This window comes from Coturnix japonica, chromosome 5, assembly GCF_001577835.2.
Source record: "Coturnix japonica isolate 7356 chromosome 5, Coturnix japonica 2.1, whole genome shotgun sequence".
NCBI classification, from domain to species: Eukaryota; Metazoa; Chordata; class Aves; order Galliformes; family Phasianidae; genus Coturnix; species Coturnix japonica.
Genome location: NC_029520.1, coordinates 14353537 through 14370208, shown reverse-complemented (window position 1 = coordinate 14370208; position 16672 = coordinate 14353537). Strand labels below are relative to the sequence as shown.

Here is a 16672-nt window from a genome sequence, read left to right as displayed (position 1 = left end):
ACACACAGCGTCGGATTTTTTCCACGCACTCACACACACAGTGTCGGATTTCCACGCACTCACACACACAGTGGTCAGATTTACCACGCACTCACACACTGATGTTCAGCTTTTCCACGCCACTCACACACCACACAGCCGTTGGATTTTTTCCACACACTCACACACAGAGTGTCAATTTCCAACCACTCACACACACAGAGTGTCGGATTTTTTCCACGCACTCACACACACAGTGTCGGATTTTTTTCCACGCACTCACACACACACAGTGTCGGATTTTCCACACACACACACACACACACACAGAGTGTCGGATTTTTTCCACGCACTCACACACACAGTGTCGGATTTTTTCCACGCACTCACACACAGAGTGTCAGCTTTTCCACGCACTCACACACACAGCGTCGGATTTTCCACGCACTCACACACACACAGCGTCAGATTTTTTCCACGCACTCACACACACAGTGTCGGATTTTCCACGCACTCACACACAGAGTGTCAGCTTTTCCACGCACTCACACACACAGTGTCGGATTTTTTCCACGCACTCACACACACAGTGTCGGATTTTCCACGCACTCACACACACAGTGTCAGATTTTCCACGCACTCACACACACAGCGTCGGATTTTTTCCACGCACTCACACACACAGTGTCAAATTTTCCACGCACTCACACACACAGTGTCGGATTTTTTCCACGCACTCACACACACAGTGTCGGATTTTTTCCACGCACTCACACACACAGTGTCGGATTTTCCACGCACTCACACACACAGTGTCGGATCAGACTGCATGAGCTACCGCATCACACAATTCTACTGGCACTTGTGGTTGTACAAAAAGATTGATACACAGACAGTTAGCTGAGTTACATTGTCCAGTGTTTGTTATAAACATTACTTTGATTTTTATATGCAAGAAAAAACACTTTAATATTATTGCACTAGATTGTTATGTGACTTCAAAATTAATCATAATTTTCATATTCTCGTTTAGTTGGAAAAAAAAAAAAAAAAAAAAAAAAAGCAGAAACCAACATAAAAGCCCCTAATTTCTGGTGCAATGAGTCACATCGTAAACTTCCTACATGTCTGCCTCTTCCACAGACATTAGTTACTAATCCTTTTTTGCTGTATTTTTAGGACCAACATGCATATTTTATGCCTTATTTTCTGATCTCATCTAATTTCTGTAATTATCTGTAATCATTAACAAATACCCAGGACTAATTAGCACCTCTGTGTTGGCAATGGTTTTATCAGAAAATCTAAGTTAAAGAGCACATCTTGTTCATTTTAGCTTTAAGAACAGGTATCCCCATTTAACTTTTTAAGAAACAGTTTAAGTAGAAGAACAAACACTTTTACTAAGCGTGACTGCTTTCATTGGGAGACCAGAGCTTCTGTATTTTTCCACAAGTCCTGGGCTTGCTGATGTTCTGACCTATGATTTTCATTTCATTGTCTATTAGAGATTCTTTTCAGAATCCCAATTTTATTCAAATAAGCTCGTCTTCAAATTACAACTCTTCCTTGCTAAAAACAAGCAATTACTAATTAAGAACGCTGGACAAATCTCTGAGTTGATTTTCTAAAACAAATAAATACACATTTCTGTTTCAGAGGGGGAGGAAAGCTGAAGGAAAGAAGAGTTAGATGAACAAGAAGAGTATTAGTTTGAAGGCTGCTTCTATGCTGCTATATGAGGTATCACAGGCTATGTCCTATGAGCGCTTCCTGTCACCCTAGACACTGCCAAGTAGATCAAGACCTCGAAACTGAGCTGTTTAGACTCTTTGGCACCACACTGTAACCCTACATTACTATCATTTTCTCCTACTGGCACTGCAAAGGAATACAAACCTGTTAGCTGTGTGTCACAGGTATCACCAGTGGTCCTAACAATCAGTCTCTGTGTTAGGAGGGCACTTTTGCTTACTGGAAGGTTAGAAGAGATCTAGGACAAAATCCAGACTTGATCTAGGGATTAAATCTCAAACTAGAAGCATAGTATTGTCACACTCATGGATTTCTTGTTATTTCTCCTGCTGATACAAGGAGAATTTAACTGCCAATACAAAGTCAAACAGTTCCAAAGGACGTGCTGAGAAGCCTATGGTGTGTTGGTAGGCCTCCCTTGGGGAACAGCTGAAGACCTTGCTTCAGATCACAGCCTAGGATTTACAAATGCCCCCCCCTACTGTTGCACTGTCCTCATTAACACAGGCTGCCTCTGTCCCTAGTTTCCATGAGAAAAGGCTGAGACAGCCCTTAAGTAATTGACAAGTTCCTTACTGAGATTTTAAAACTTACATAGCAACCTCTGAGTCCAAAAATAGTCTTTATAGGGACAAGTCTTCCCTTTAGCATTGCTGCTTTCCAGGCTAAACAGCTCTCAGCTTTGCTGGGTCATGTCTGACAGCAGGAATCTTACACTTCCTCTGCTGTGCTTAGAAAACAGAACTGCTAGGCCAGTGAGCACCTAAAATGCTGGTTTACTGCTATTCCTTAGTCACAAGGGTCGAGTTCTTAGTTTACTATCAATCACCTAATCTCCTTTCAAAAAACATCATGTATGCTGTTAGCAAATTTATGGCATTAGGGGTGTGTCTCCCTTTCTGTTTTTCAAGAGGTTTCCATGTTATGTGCATGGCTATTTGGGTTTATCACTGAAGTATTTGGGCCATTACTAATGCAGTACTCACAAGTTAAAAGATACGATCTACATTTTTGTGCCTTAATTCTCAGCGCTGGCTCAGGGCCAGGTCAGCCTACTCAGACAGGACAGACACTGACCACCAATAGATCAATAGGAACATCTACCACACATTTGTGTGCATCATACAGTGCAACATACACAAACTGTGACTTCTGAATATTATAATGAGTAGAGCTGTCAGCAGCAAGAGCGTTTCACTGCACTCTGCAGCATATTTACAACTAAAACATTGTGGAACATGGAGTTCCTTAGGCACAACATACTACGTTTTAGCTTCTCAGTGTACGCAGCTAAAAACTCTACCCTGTACTTCATGCATAGTGCCACTTTTCCATATACTGCACAAAGTTCAATGAACAAACTTGCATGAATTTACATGAAACCAAACTTAAAATTTCACATACCATTGTAAGCAGCTGGAATTTGAAGCACAACATAAGCACGTTATTTCTATAGACAGCTAAAATATCAGAGTCTCTGTTTCTAAAAGGTGCAGCAAACCTAAGACAGCATCCTTGTTTCTCATGGCAAGAGGCTGGGTTACTCCTACAACCCCCTCTGCAGCCTTCATCCATCTCTTAACAGATATACACATATATAAAACTATGATACTTGGACAGAAACACTGCCTATCAGGTCCTGCGTGCTGTAGCTGTGCAGCCAGGATTCCCAGCAAAAACAACACAAGTCCTCCTCAGAGACAGAGGTCAAACTACTGCCACGGTGAAAACGAGCATTGAGAATACAGCTAGATAAATAAATAAATAGATAAATAAATAAACAAACACAAGTCTTCAAAATGATTTTAAAAGATAAACACTTCTAGTAGCAAAGCGTATCAAACATGTTTCCTCTGTTATTTTCTCCTGCTGTCACTAACTTATTCCTTAATTCCTACAGTAGGAATTCTTTATGAATAACATACACACTGTAAACACCAGACTGCAGTTGTAACCTGGAAAATCAATCAGTGAAAACAATAGCAAAAGAGATGCCTCAAAGGCAGACACACACTGCACAACCAGACAGGAGCATGTAGCACAAGACACCTTTCTGTTGATGCTGCTATTCTTTCCCCAAACTCAAGATAAGTCCTGGTGATCTGGAAATACAGCTGATAAGCAGTGGTTACACACATATTTTGTTAAACAGAAGACATGCATGGATTCAAGTGAGCTGTCCCAACCTCCTTCCAGTACTGTCCAAGTCCCAGAACCAATCACAAGGGGTATTTTTAATGTTCTTCTGTAGTAAGCGTGGGTTGATTCCTGCACTCATCTGAGATTGTCACCAAAGCAAGGAGAACGAACAACTCCTTATGCCTCAGCCTTGTTCCTGCTCTTCTTGGGACACAAAAGAGGTTAGGCTATAGTTTCTGCAGCAGAAAATACACTGAGAAATGTGCTGCAGATTTTGGCTGTGTGTGAATGTAGGGGACTGTACCAACAATAATTTCTTGGAATTACAGCAGCAATGACGCAACTGAGAATCATTCCTATGACTACAGTCTATTATGCTGACCAGTTAAGAGTAAGAAGGCATACCTTCTCCTGCTTCCTGATAGTCTCTTAAATGTACCTGAATTTGATCAGTTTTCATAACTGATAACATACTGATTTCATTTCTTTTTTTTTTTTTTTTTTTTTTTTTGAGAAAAGAGATTGTTGACTCTTAACAAGGAAAAAATAAGAACTGCTTGTTCAGAAATTGAAAAGGAATAAGAACACAAATATATGAATGGAATGACCTCCTTCAGTGGTCCCTAAAAGCAATGACAAAGCACTGCCAGCAAAGCAGCAACGAGCTGACAAGCACTGCATGAAAGAGAGCATTGGCTTCCAGTTCAGGTAGTTGATGTGACTGTTACTGTGGGATGAAGTTAGAGCAAAGAGAAAAAAGGATACTGCTCTTTAGGAACAAAACCCACACAAATTGACTGTTTATGACCTTCAGTGTTACCACTTAGATAGCATCCACATATTGTCACTATTACTCAAGTCCTTTTGTGTTGCGCTTTCTCAACGTGCCTGTGTTATCTGAATCACTGGCTTTTTGCTTTTTCAATGCTGCATTTTCATTGTCAAACTCCATGGACAGGTCCTCTGGGGTTGCCTCTTCCGCTTCACTGCAGCTCTCAGAATGAAATACAGCATTTTCCGCTATTATAGCTGGATCATCCTCCTCCTCATAACAATAACAGCATCCCTCAGTGCTTTGGCTGTGTTGAAGGTCCCTCTCCCCTTCACTGATGCCAGCTACCTCATCTTTTTTCTGCACTGAATCATGACTGTCCCTTCCCACAGTGAGATCAGATAGCAGGGCTTCATTGCACAGGTACTCCTCGTCTTCCATGCCCTCCATTCTTTCTGCCAGTTCTTCTGCAGAGGGCTGGCTCAGATCGGGATAATCTACAAGGATTGTGTCTTGCTTGCGCTTAAAGCAATCTGAATTATCATAGATGGGATACGTCTCTTCTGGGTAACCTGAGGAATAAAATGACAAGCAGCTTGAAACATTAACAGCATATAAAAGTAGCGCTAATTTCAGTGATGGATGCAGAAGTGTTAGAACAACTGTTCTTAGCACTGACAGCATAATTGGCATCTACTTAAGGCTACGTATTTGTGACAGCATTTAATGTCACAGCAAGAATATGCAAACCACGACTTCTTGGAAGATGATGACAAAACTCCTCTGATTTTCAGGGAGCCAGGATTTCAACCCAGACTTCCCAGAGCGAGTATTTCAGCTCTGCTGAAAGCTATGGGTGCTAATAGGTGAAAACTGGGTGTCTTTAAATACAATCATTTTTGTTCCCGTCTATAGCATGATTTGTGCTTTACAGACTTTTCATTTAAAAAAAGCATTATTTATAAAGCTGGCAAACAGATATGAGTCAATGGCTTTGTGCCAAACATGCATCATGAGCTTGACTTCAGAAAACAGAGCTTGAGGCAGCTGTTTATGCTTTATATTAGGAAACATTGCTTCCTAAGGAGCAAGGAATTAGGTCTGCATAAAGATGCATTTAGAATTCTGAAAGCAAACAGCTCAACTAGGCTGTCTTGAAAATACATCTCTGAAACAAGTTAACAATGAGGAAGAGAAAGGACATTATAATTAAGGATCTTTAACAGACAGGCTTGCTGAAGTTGTCTTTTATAATATCGAAGCAAACAAATCAAAAGTAAAAACTGTAGGTTTTCCAAATTGATCCTGATTTCTAAGGGCTCTACAATTTTCTATGAAATCTAGCCCAGCAAAGAAAGGGAAAGATGAACCTACAGCAGCCAAGACCCAGCAGCCAATGAAGTGTACGTGAATATTCATATGCCACTTCTGGCAGCAGACAGCGCAGACTTTATGCTAAAGGAAATGCCTGCTGCTCTAGAATATTCTTTTTTCCTGTTATGGGTGGGAAAACAAAGCACCTCTTGCAAAGCTTTGAACATTGCTTTCTGAAAAAGAAAGATGAAGTTCAGTTTTGAAAGGAATTCAGACTACAAGTAAGCCTTGCTCAGATTTCCTCATCAGGGTTACTGTAAGAAAGGCTCTTGCTTACCTTCCCAGTCCTCCATGTAAGGAGCTTCTTCAGCTTCTTTCTCAGGAGAGATGCCATCTATGAATTTGCCTTCCTTCATAACCCTTGTAATTTCTCGGAGTTGCTGCAGTAACCTTTTTTCCTGGTCTGATGTAACATTTTGAGCCCTGGTAAAAAACATCAGACAACAGAATTCAGTCCACAATTATTGCAGGTTGCTTACAGAGTTTGGGCACAACTGTCTGGCTGAGCAAGACAGCTGGAGGAAACCTAGATGCGGTATGATCACCGTTCTTGTAGTCTGTGCTTCAACTCAGTATAAAGGTTTATTCGTTTATCTAGAAAGTCTGCAAACTTCAACAAGTCAAGGCAGGCAGATTCAGACAGCATTCCATGGTACAGAAGATGCTACAAGAACTCCTTTTTTAAGAGAATGTTAAGTGAGAATTAGAGAACTGTACAGTGTTTGAAGCACTGTAAGGAAACACAATTCAAAACCTGAGCTATGCTTAAATCTAACATGAGCCTGATCAAAACGTCTCCCACAGGCACTAGTCTCAATAGTCTAATGATGACCTATGCCCCCTAATGATACTAGATTTGCAAGGCCTCAATTAAGAAGCCAGATGGACAGATATTGAATGAATCCAACAATGATGCTGATTGAACGCAAGTGGAAGAGAAGGAAGGTTTAAAACTGCTAAGAAGGTGTTACAGTTAATTTTAACTTACCCTTCAGAATCAAAGAGGGAGACTTTTATCAGATTAAAAGCAACCTAATTCTGACTAGTTCTACATTGCTGATTCTTGTGATTACTACCAGTGATAACAGAATTATTCCAAAATGATTACTACTCCTCAGGTGATGCAATTACTGTTACAACAAAGTGATTCCAACAGATAAGATTATGTAGTCGCTACATGCTATTTTCTCTTAAAAAAGAAAATCTCATGAAAATCTTATCACAAAAAGAAGTATTTGGAGAGTGGTGACCTGAGCTCTAGTAAGTCATTCAGTGGGTTAAACACAAGCTGTCACTTGGGGGAAAATGGTTCCGAGTGGTTTTATTTCATCTTGCATTTCATGTTGATCTTGCGAGGATGTTTGATCTCTGTCTAAGTACCAATCCAGGCCCCTCAGGGGACAGAGGCATTACTCTGTCTCGCTTTTGAATCCTGCTGTTATAAACAGGATCTACAACCTCTAGTTGTTCAGTGGCTCTCACCATGCACAGAACGCCCACCTGCAGGCAGTATCTGAGGTCAGATGGATGATCTACACTGATCTCCAGACAGAGATCATCTCAACATTACACAGCTGCTCAGTGACTCAAGGGTGAGATGGAGAGAGAGCACTGATGAATGATTTTGGACTTAAGATGCCAAATATCTACATAAATCAGATGCCAAAATTCTCAAAAATCTGCAGCGTCCATTCTTCAGTTTTTCCTCTTATTAATCTTTCTGAATAGATCAGCACCTTAACAGACACCTTCTGCTACACACAGAAGAATGATGATGACATAATAGCTACTCCACTAAGGCAGCGGTGCCATACTGGTGTAAAGACAAAGAACAGCATCATGCTGCTGGTTTGTTTTGCACACAGTTACAAACACCACTGCACACTAACAGAATGGAGCTCAGGATCCACCAGCAGCTATCCAGATACAAACTGACTGGCTGAGATGAAGACTGAAGTGTCAGAAATCTTGTCCTTGCCACTTCTCTGTGCTTCCCCTAAGAGGGGCTTCGCCCTCAATTTGTACAGCTGATACAGTCCCAACCCTACAGGGAGGTTACAGTTTGCTCCATCAAGCTGTGTGGCACTTTGCTGCACAGAACAAGTGAAGGTGTGAGACAGCATTTTCTCAAAAGCCTGGGTTATGCAGATGTACAATTCAAAACACGAATTAACTGGCACATGAAAAGAAATGGTTTCATCAGCTAGCTGCCTTTGACAGAAGCTGTAATAGAACTGCCAAACTAATCCTCCTTTTCTAGACAGAAGTGTATGTAATTTGAATATTTATCACCTGGATAAAAACAGACAGATCTGTCTGTTTAGCAAAGTGCAGAGATATACCAGCACAAATAATAGGATCCATCAATGCAGCTGCATAACAGTGGCATTTCATATCAGAACTCTTAATATGCTGGATATCCCCAATAGAAGGCAGTACTTTCTTACTGCAACACAAGGTCTCCATGAGCATTTGAAAGATCCATTCCCACTCTACATATCTTACCTAAAACACAAGCTTTCCTTTAACAGGGAGAAGTCAAAGTCCGTGCATTATTTCTACTTCATTTAAGGTCTCCAGGAAGATTTAACCTAGGATGCTTGCAATGCATGAAATGTCTGGCTGCCTGCATACAGGAGATTTACCAGGGTACAATGTACTTCTGAACACTGACAGGACAGATGCAAGAAGTTTAAGTCATTGGTTTTGCTCTGTACATACCTTCAACAGGGCTACAGTTGCTTACATGAAACAAAAAGTACTCACTAATAGGTATAGCAAAGGTTTCTTATTCCTAAACTGAAACAGAATATTTCCTATTGAGCTATATTGAATGTAGTGAGCATCTGCAGTCTGACAATGACACGTCAGACATGTCAACTGCTTTATTTCTTTGCTTCATTATCTCAAAATAATCACTACTTAAAATGCACTATTGCCCCCAAACCATATCCCACAGAGTACCATCTCTTTCCCTCAAAAGCTTCAAAGCTCGGGCGTATCTGAAAAAACAGCTATTTGCTCCATCAAGAGGCGCCTTCCTCTCTCTTTTGAAGAGCAGCTACATACAAAATTCACTATGAGATTCCATTTCTGACTTCCCCTGAGGTCCTCAGATCCATGTATATAAATAGTTTGGGTGAACAAAGAAGGGAAGCACTACTAAATAAAGGCTCTCGGCCAATTGCACTGAATGGAACAAATGCACTGGACTGTTCACTCATTTCATCAGCAAAAAATATCCTGAGTGTTTGAGATGCATACAAGCCCGATTCTGGCAGCCTAAAGGTAAGTATAAAACACTGCACTAGTTCTCCAAACAGAGGTGAGTCAAATAGTATCCTGTTTCACTAACAGACACAAGGCAGCTTAGGGGCTCTCCCACTGAAACTCCGCCTTACTCAGGTACTCTTTGCACCTTGCATTGCTGAGAACACCAGAGCTGCAACAGATGTCCTGGTGCAAAGCAGACAAAATTACTCATAGAAGATACAATTTGCAATAAGCTGAATATTACAGGCAAGTTCAGCATAGAATTGTTCCAACAGAATGGTTTAAAATACAAGCACGGACTGATCGAGGAAGAGTTACTGTGTTACAAGCTATCTTTTTTTGCTTGCAGACTGCCTTGATATTTGTGGTATTTCATTTTTCAGAGGCTGCAGTTATGCAATGCTGAGCTGATGTCTTGTTACACCTCTTGGGAAAAGTATAAACTTGTTAGCAATGTTTCCTTCTCACATAGACTATTCCTCTCAAATTCATAGCAAACAGTAATAAACATAATATATGTTTAGACTCTAATCTTGCCACTCGCTTCTCTTATATTTCTAAGCAAATGTATGCATTTACTGGTTATGGAGTGGAAACAAATTATTAGACATTATTATCATTTCTGCCTTTAAACATCTAATTTATGGAAATTCTAACAGACATTTACACAGATTATCAAAGCAATTCTATTAAAAAAAAAAAAATCCATAGCACTAGAAAATACCATAAAACCAATGTTTCTCTTGGGAATCATTCAGAAAATTTTTCAGTGACATAAAACAGGTTGTTCTATATACATTAAATATAGACATTTTCAGGTTAGACATAGCTGTTGTTATCCTCCAAATAACGCACTATTCAAAATGGGGAGGATAAGGACAGTGGTTCTTCTGTTTAGAGAACATGAAGTTGGAAAGAATTATTATATAAACATAGGCCTTGAGAAGAAAAGCCTGTAGAACAAAAAATGCCATGCTTAAAATTAAATTGCTACACTCTGAAGTGGAATTTATAATGCTATTTTTACATAATTGACATAAGAAAATTCAATTTCTAATCAGAAAAATAACTGCTCCTTGAAATGCTGTAGCTTGAAACATACCTGTCACAGTGAGGGCCTACTCTGTTGATTAACTTCTCCATAGCTTCTTCAGTCTCTCTCAGCTTTTCCTGAAGCTGGGTGAGCTCATAGTCAGCTGTAAAAGAAACAAAATACCAGGATCTGTCAGTGGGAGCTTTTAAAACCGTTGTCTCTTAATCCTAGGTAACAAACTGACTGTAAGGAAGCCAAAACACACAGCTTAAAGAGTTCAACACATTTTTCTCAGTCAAACAGTGAAGAGCTTTGCCAGTGGTAATAGAACATACAGAAACCACCTTCTTTCAACAGCTCATCCTAATAAGCAGAGTGAGTGAGGCATTGTCAGCCCCGGAGATTAAAGGAATGGGAATATGCAACTTACATATATTTTTTTTTTCCCTAAGGGAACCATAGTGGTTTACTGTCTACTGCAAAATTAATAGTTTTCATGGAATTTGTCTGAAAAGTCCTCAGGAACAGAGATAAAATGTCACTCAAGCACTTTAATGAGCTTTTAGAAACCATATCTTTGTCAAATAGAATAACCGCCATGGGATTGATGGCATCTGACACTGCACAGGTGTGGGAGGGTAAGCAGACCATGTATCCATTAGACTCCCTGGGATGCACATCACCTAACCATATGATATCCGGAGAGTAAAGAACTGTTTTAGAAGAAGGTATAACCATAGAAAAAATGCCAGCAATACAATCACAGACACACATGCACATGTCTGGGAACATCCATACTGTCTCTAATTTAGTCAAAAGAGTTAAGAGTAAGGATGGTGTTTTGTAGCTGAGAATTTCAGCTGTTCTATCGGACAGCGTTATTGTGCTCTTTGTATCTCTCGCAATTTCCATGGACATAAATAGGAGGCATAACTTTCAGAGCAACTTGCCCAAGACAATTTCCTTACTCGCTGCAGCCCAGGCAAGCCAAAAGGTTGGACATTTCATTAAGAGAAAAAAATTAGTTCCCATTGTTAATAATTAATTTCCAGGCACGAGGCATTACAAGTGCACAGAAAACAACCTGTATTACAGAGCATGATCAGTAATACCAGGTTTTATATAAGTTAATTACAGCTATGTGAAGAGCATTACCTTACTGTTAGCATTCTCTATAAACTCTCAACCACTTTGCTTTCCTATTTTAATTTAGCCAGCTAAGCATAGCATATTTAAATACCGATAGGGTAACAAATACCTAATGTCTACAAATAGTTGAATCTGTTAACTCACTGATACTTAGCTACAATTACAGAAATATTTCAGAATCCTGTCTGCCTTCCTTATATTGAGGTCGCTAATAACTTAAGCAGTGCAAACAGGGAATGGAAAAAATAGGGAAGAGGCTGCTAATGGCTAAGAATACATATATTCAAAAAGAAAATAAATGACGATAGGATATGTTATTGTTATTACTGGAATATTACACACGAACATCCTCTTATCTATCTGCTAATTGTTGGTTACATTAGCTTTGTAGCAAATAGCTCCAAGGCTACTATTATATAGTCTCATCAGCCAGATGAGATTAGAAAGCAATGGGGCAGTAATTCACTTCAACATAGACTCTTCTGGCTTGCTCCTCACGCAGTGGAACGACAGCTTTATAGCACGTCCAGAACCTGAAGAATTCAGTAAGACCATGACTCTACAGAGCCAATGGCTACTCAGATGCAACTTAGAAATAAACGGCACTTACTGATTTTCCTCTTCAAGTTCCCAGGTGCAGCAGGAGGGCATTTCCGTTCTCCAGGGGTAGTTTTTCCCTTGGAAGCCAGCTGATAAGTGAAAAAAGCCATCCCCTCAATGAGTTACAGCAACAGTGATATATAAGGCCCAAAGGCAACGAGGTAAAGGACAGAAAAGTAAAATTATGCTAGGAACTAATCATAGAAAAACATCGCCAGCAGCAAAAACAGACAACCATGAAAGATGCCGAGGAGATCTTCTCAGCTGAAAATTCCTGAAAGACACTTGGAACAAATTTTATTTTGAAGCATAAAGAAAGCATAACTTAATTTTAGAATATTTCTCTGTTGCAGGAAAGGGCCTGATTATTCTGCATATACAAGGGAAGAAATTATTGTTTTGAAATGTGAAAAGTGAAAGTTTCTGAAGGATTTGTAAGTGACCCCACTTGACTCTCTCGTGTTTTCTGCCACTTACTCCCTACCAACTCTGTATGTGTAGCAACAATACCAACTGGCTCCGTACCACAGCTGCAGGCTCCCTATTTGATCAGCAAACCCAATTCACCCTGTTCTTGCTGTGGGACTCTCCTTCTCTCTGGAGTGGACTCAACAGCATGAACATCAATCTGTCTGCCTTAAATCCCTGCTCAAAGGAAAAAGATATATAATCTGCAAGACTTTGTCCCCTTCTTCCTTCCACAGCAGCTGGCTGTAATCACCTACATGCATGGCACACCTGTGTCACAAAAAGCTTCAAGTTCAAATCACATGCAAAACATTTGGTTGGGATTAGGGCTGTACTTTCAGCCAGCACATCAGCTAGGTTAGTTCCAGCGTGGTCACTGCCACCTTACAACTCCCATTCTCCACCAAAAGGAATTCAATAAGGGTACTCCATCTCTCCCACTTTAAATGCACAGTGCAATCCATGTTGTATGTGGTATGTACAACATACAGTGCTTTATAAAAGAATACTATTTATACATTCAAAACTAATCTAACACAACCAGACATACATATTTTCCAGCAGGAAAAAGAAAATCTTTTAAAGCTTTCTCACGTCAGAGGCCAATGAAGGATCACAGTAACACTTTGCTGTACTCAGTTACAGCCCTTGCAATGGCAAAAAAAAACCAAAACTAAATATACACACCCATCTTCCATGTACCAGTCAAAGGTTCGTCTTAAGTATATTTTTGATCAAGGCCAAGATGAGTCCTGATACGGAAATGGGACTAACATTCCTGTTTTGAGTATTTTTAGTTCATACACTCTTGACTTTTCAATTTTCTTACCTTAAATAAAATATACAGGATATACAAGAAGATGCCAAATCCATATATAGGGATGATTTGCCCCACAAGACCTCTCCCAGTCCCACCAGCGCTTCCACCACCTCCTCCAGCTTTGGCCTTGGCGACTGCTTCAGCAAGGTGAGACCTTGGGAAAGGAGGGGCAGCTCGGCTGTCAGGAGTCCCCTGGTAATGCATCCTTGGTGGAAAGCGACTGAGCTTCCCTGCAATAAAACACAGCAGTCATTTTTCTTCTATTACTTATCACCTTTTTACATGCAGTCCAAAAAACAAACAGGTACAGTTCGTCTCTTTTCTCTACTTTTATTATAAATGCACCACCAATTATGAAAAGCTGCAAGGCCGTAAGTAATATCTGCAGGCTCAATCTTCAGTCTAACTAGCTGAACTCCTGCAAGTACCCACCTGCAGGTTTTTTTCTGGAAGCGAGACAACAGAAAATTACATCACGTTAACATTTGTTCTTGCTAGGAAACACTATCAGAGCTAAATTGCCAAGCATAGAAAATTGCAATAAACTTATTAGGAAGTGATATCAATAATTTGTGAAGTCCCGCTATTAAAACGTTTTTCTTCTGGGCAATGACATGGATTTTTTGACTGCTAGGGCTTTAATGAAACCACAGAGGCGTGCCCCACTGGCCAGAATGCTCTCAGACTAACTCAGCCTTCACTCTGAGGAAGCTGTTACAGTGCATTTGAGTTGCAGTGAATTACTCAAAGTATATCACGGAAACCAAAGCATCTTATTTACAAGAAATTCCCACTGATACAGCAGAAATTTAACCTTTGTAAAACATTCTACATTCATGTAAATATTCTTTAGTCATTAAAAAGAGAGAGAGAGAGAATGGAGAAAATAATTGTTAAAGGTGAATCTGTACTTAAATGAATTAATTTGAGGCCAAAAGGATACACTTCAGTCATTTGATTGTCAAAATAATTCTGAAGGAAGTCTAATGGCTTCTAGTGTTAGGCCCTTCTTGTTGATTTTGAACTTTTATAATGATCTCCTTTTTAAAACATTCTCTATTGTGAAGAACCCATACGAACTGTACAGGAAATCAATGGCATGTGCAAGTTGCCATGAATGAAAAGAGCTGCCAAATATGTGGTATATAAATGGGAACATGCAGACACCTGGATGCTGCTGCCAATTACACGACCTAACTCGTGCCATTACAAGATTCTAATGGCCTAACGCAGTGGTAGGTGATGTGACTGCTTAACATACCATAGTATAATATCAGAAACTCTTAGGCCTTCATCTTCCAGCAGTATTAAGACTCAGCTGAACATAGAAAAGCTAAAGCACAACTAAAGTAAACCTACCCCAACAACCAGACAGCTGATAATACTCCGACCATCCAAAAGAAAACTGGCTTGCACTACACAAAATTCCAACTGGGCAAATAAGTTGTCTGACCCATCCTGTGTTCTCCTGGTACTCCAGCACAAAATAGCACAATCACAGCAAATTACTGTAATATGCGTAGGGAAAAAGAACAGCTTCCTTCTTGGAACACCAATTTATAGAATACCATGCCTAACATTCCCTTTGAATAGACCACTTCCAAGCTGTTTTAATGAAAAGCCCCCTGATAAGAGGCATTTCCAACAAGTGGCAGTTTGATTAAAGCAGGCTGTACCAGAACAGGTGACAACACCATAAATCAGGCACGTCACCAAAAAATAACCCGGGGCATTTATTTTCAGTTGGATGTTGGTTTTCGATTGGGAAGGTTTGCTTTGTTTTGTGACTCAACACTCATCACCAAGCCTACATGCCACACGATGGGCACTTGCGGGTACCAGCACCTGAGAATGATGCATTTGATGTGCTGCCAAAAAGTTAGCTATGATCAAGGTTTCTCGTATTTGAGATTATGCAATGATACTACAGACCTGTAGATTTGCAGCATACCTAAGCCTAAACTCAATTCCTTGAGAACAAGAACACACAGCAACCACTGAAGGGTAGCTGAAGTATAGCACTCACACACAGGCTCAATGTAGGTACCTATTCAGCAGTAATGTCAGCCCTAAAGCGCTTGCAAAGTTACCCTGGCCAAAGGAAACCAGTGATGCCACCAAGAGTAGAGCGAGCTGAGAATCACTACTGGAGGATGCAGAAGATGAAGTCTGCAAACTAGAGACCATGCAGGTTAAATTCTAGGCCACAAATAGATGACGTTGTATACTTCCATCGGCCCTCCAGCTGGCTTGAGGGCTTTTTCCCTGCCAAGGCCTGAGGTTGCGATAGCAGCTACTTCTGTGAAACGCCTCGGTGAGCAAAACCAAGAGAAAGGCAACGGGCATAAAACAATCGCGTAAACACACAACCCCAGCACAGAATTACACGGAGAGAGGGAGATGGGAACGAACTCGACCTTCTGCACCGCACACATCCCTCAGGTGAGCGCGGGGGGGCGGACGCGGAGGGCAAAGGGAAGGACGGCCGCACCACGTCCCCCCACCGTGCGGCGGAGCATCCCCCGACGGCAGGACCCGGAGCGGCCCGATTACGCCCCAGCGCAGCGGGCGGCGGCCTCTTACCCTCGGGCGCTGCGGCCCCGGGCTCCTGGCTGCCGCCGCCTCCCCGAGACAAGAAGGTCCGCGGCAGAAGGAAGGAGACGCAGAGCACCAGGCAGGACACCACGGCCACCCTGCGGCACGTCGAGGGCGCCATGCCGGCCCTCCAGCCGCCGGGCAGCCCTTACGGACCGCTCAGCGCCCGCTGGACTCTGCGCAAGCGCGAGCGGCGCACGCGTGCGCCGGGCAGGAAGCTGCGGGGAGAGATGCCGGCAGGGAGGGATGCAGCATCACCGTCCTGCAGCATCACTGTCCTGCAACCCCTGTTACAGCTTATGTGCTTCCAACACGGGCTCCTTTAGGCTCTGACCCACCGGCTCTGTCCTCATATGGAATCATCCCCTGCCTTGCAGCGTGCAGGGTGGGATGAGGGACGGTCCAGAGCGCGTTTGAAACTAATTCAAGCGCCCCGTGACGACCCTGCAAAATGTAGTCGTTGTAAACGTGCGTGCATTTTCAAGACGCAGCTTGCGATTTGCATAGCGTCAGTGCACTTGTGTGGGTCCATCCTGAAGCCTCCTTCCCTGTGCAGGAGGAATAACGCAGCAAAGCAGAGGGGGAAGCTGCTGTTTGCACTCGTTTATTTTCACCAACTTAAGCAAAAGAAAAAAAAAAACACAAAACCTGCCAGTCACGTCAAATTAAATGATACGGTTTTGTATTTCCATTATATTTATATTACGCTATATTA

General features: G+C 41.4%; 1 protein-coding gene across 2 annotated transcripts; it reads right to left on the bottom strand.

Moving 5' to 3' along the window:
* Positions 1-1011: 1011 nt before the first annotated feature.
* RIC3 (RIC3 acetylcholine receptor chaperone) lies at positions 1012-16151 on the bottom strand. Of its 2 annotated transcripts, none has more exons than XM_015864114.2 (6): positions 15946-16151; positions 13372-13592; positions 12085-12163; positions 10395-10488; positions 6297-6442; positions 1012-5217 (listed from the first exon to the last, which is right to left on the bottom strand). In XM_015864114.2, the coding sequence occupies exons 1-6, from the start codon at positions 16076-16078 to the stop codon at positions 4724-4726; spliced, it is 1167 nt and encodes a 388-aa protein (XP_015719600.1). In that variant the 5' UTR covers positions 16079-16151; the 3' UTR covers positions 1012-4723. The 2 variants fall into 2 exon arrangements, with proteins under 2 accessions (XP_015719600.1, XP_015719601.1); XM_015864115.2 differs by lacking the exon at positions 15946-16151 and adding an exon at positions 15780-15939.
* Positions 16152-16672: the final 521 nt, after the last annotated feature.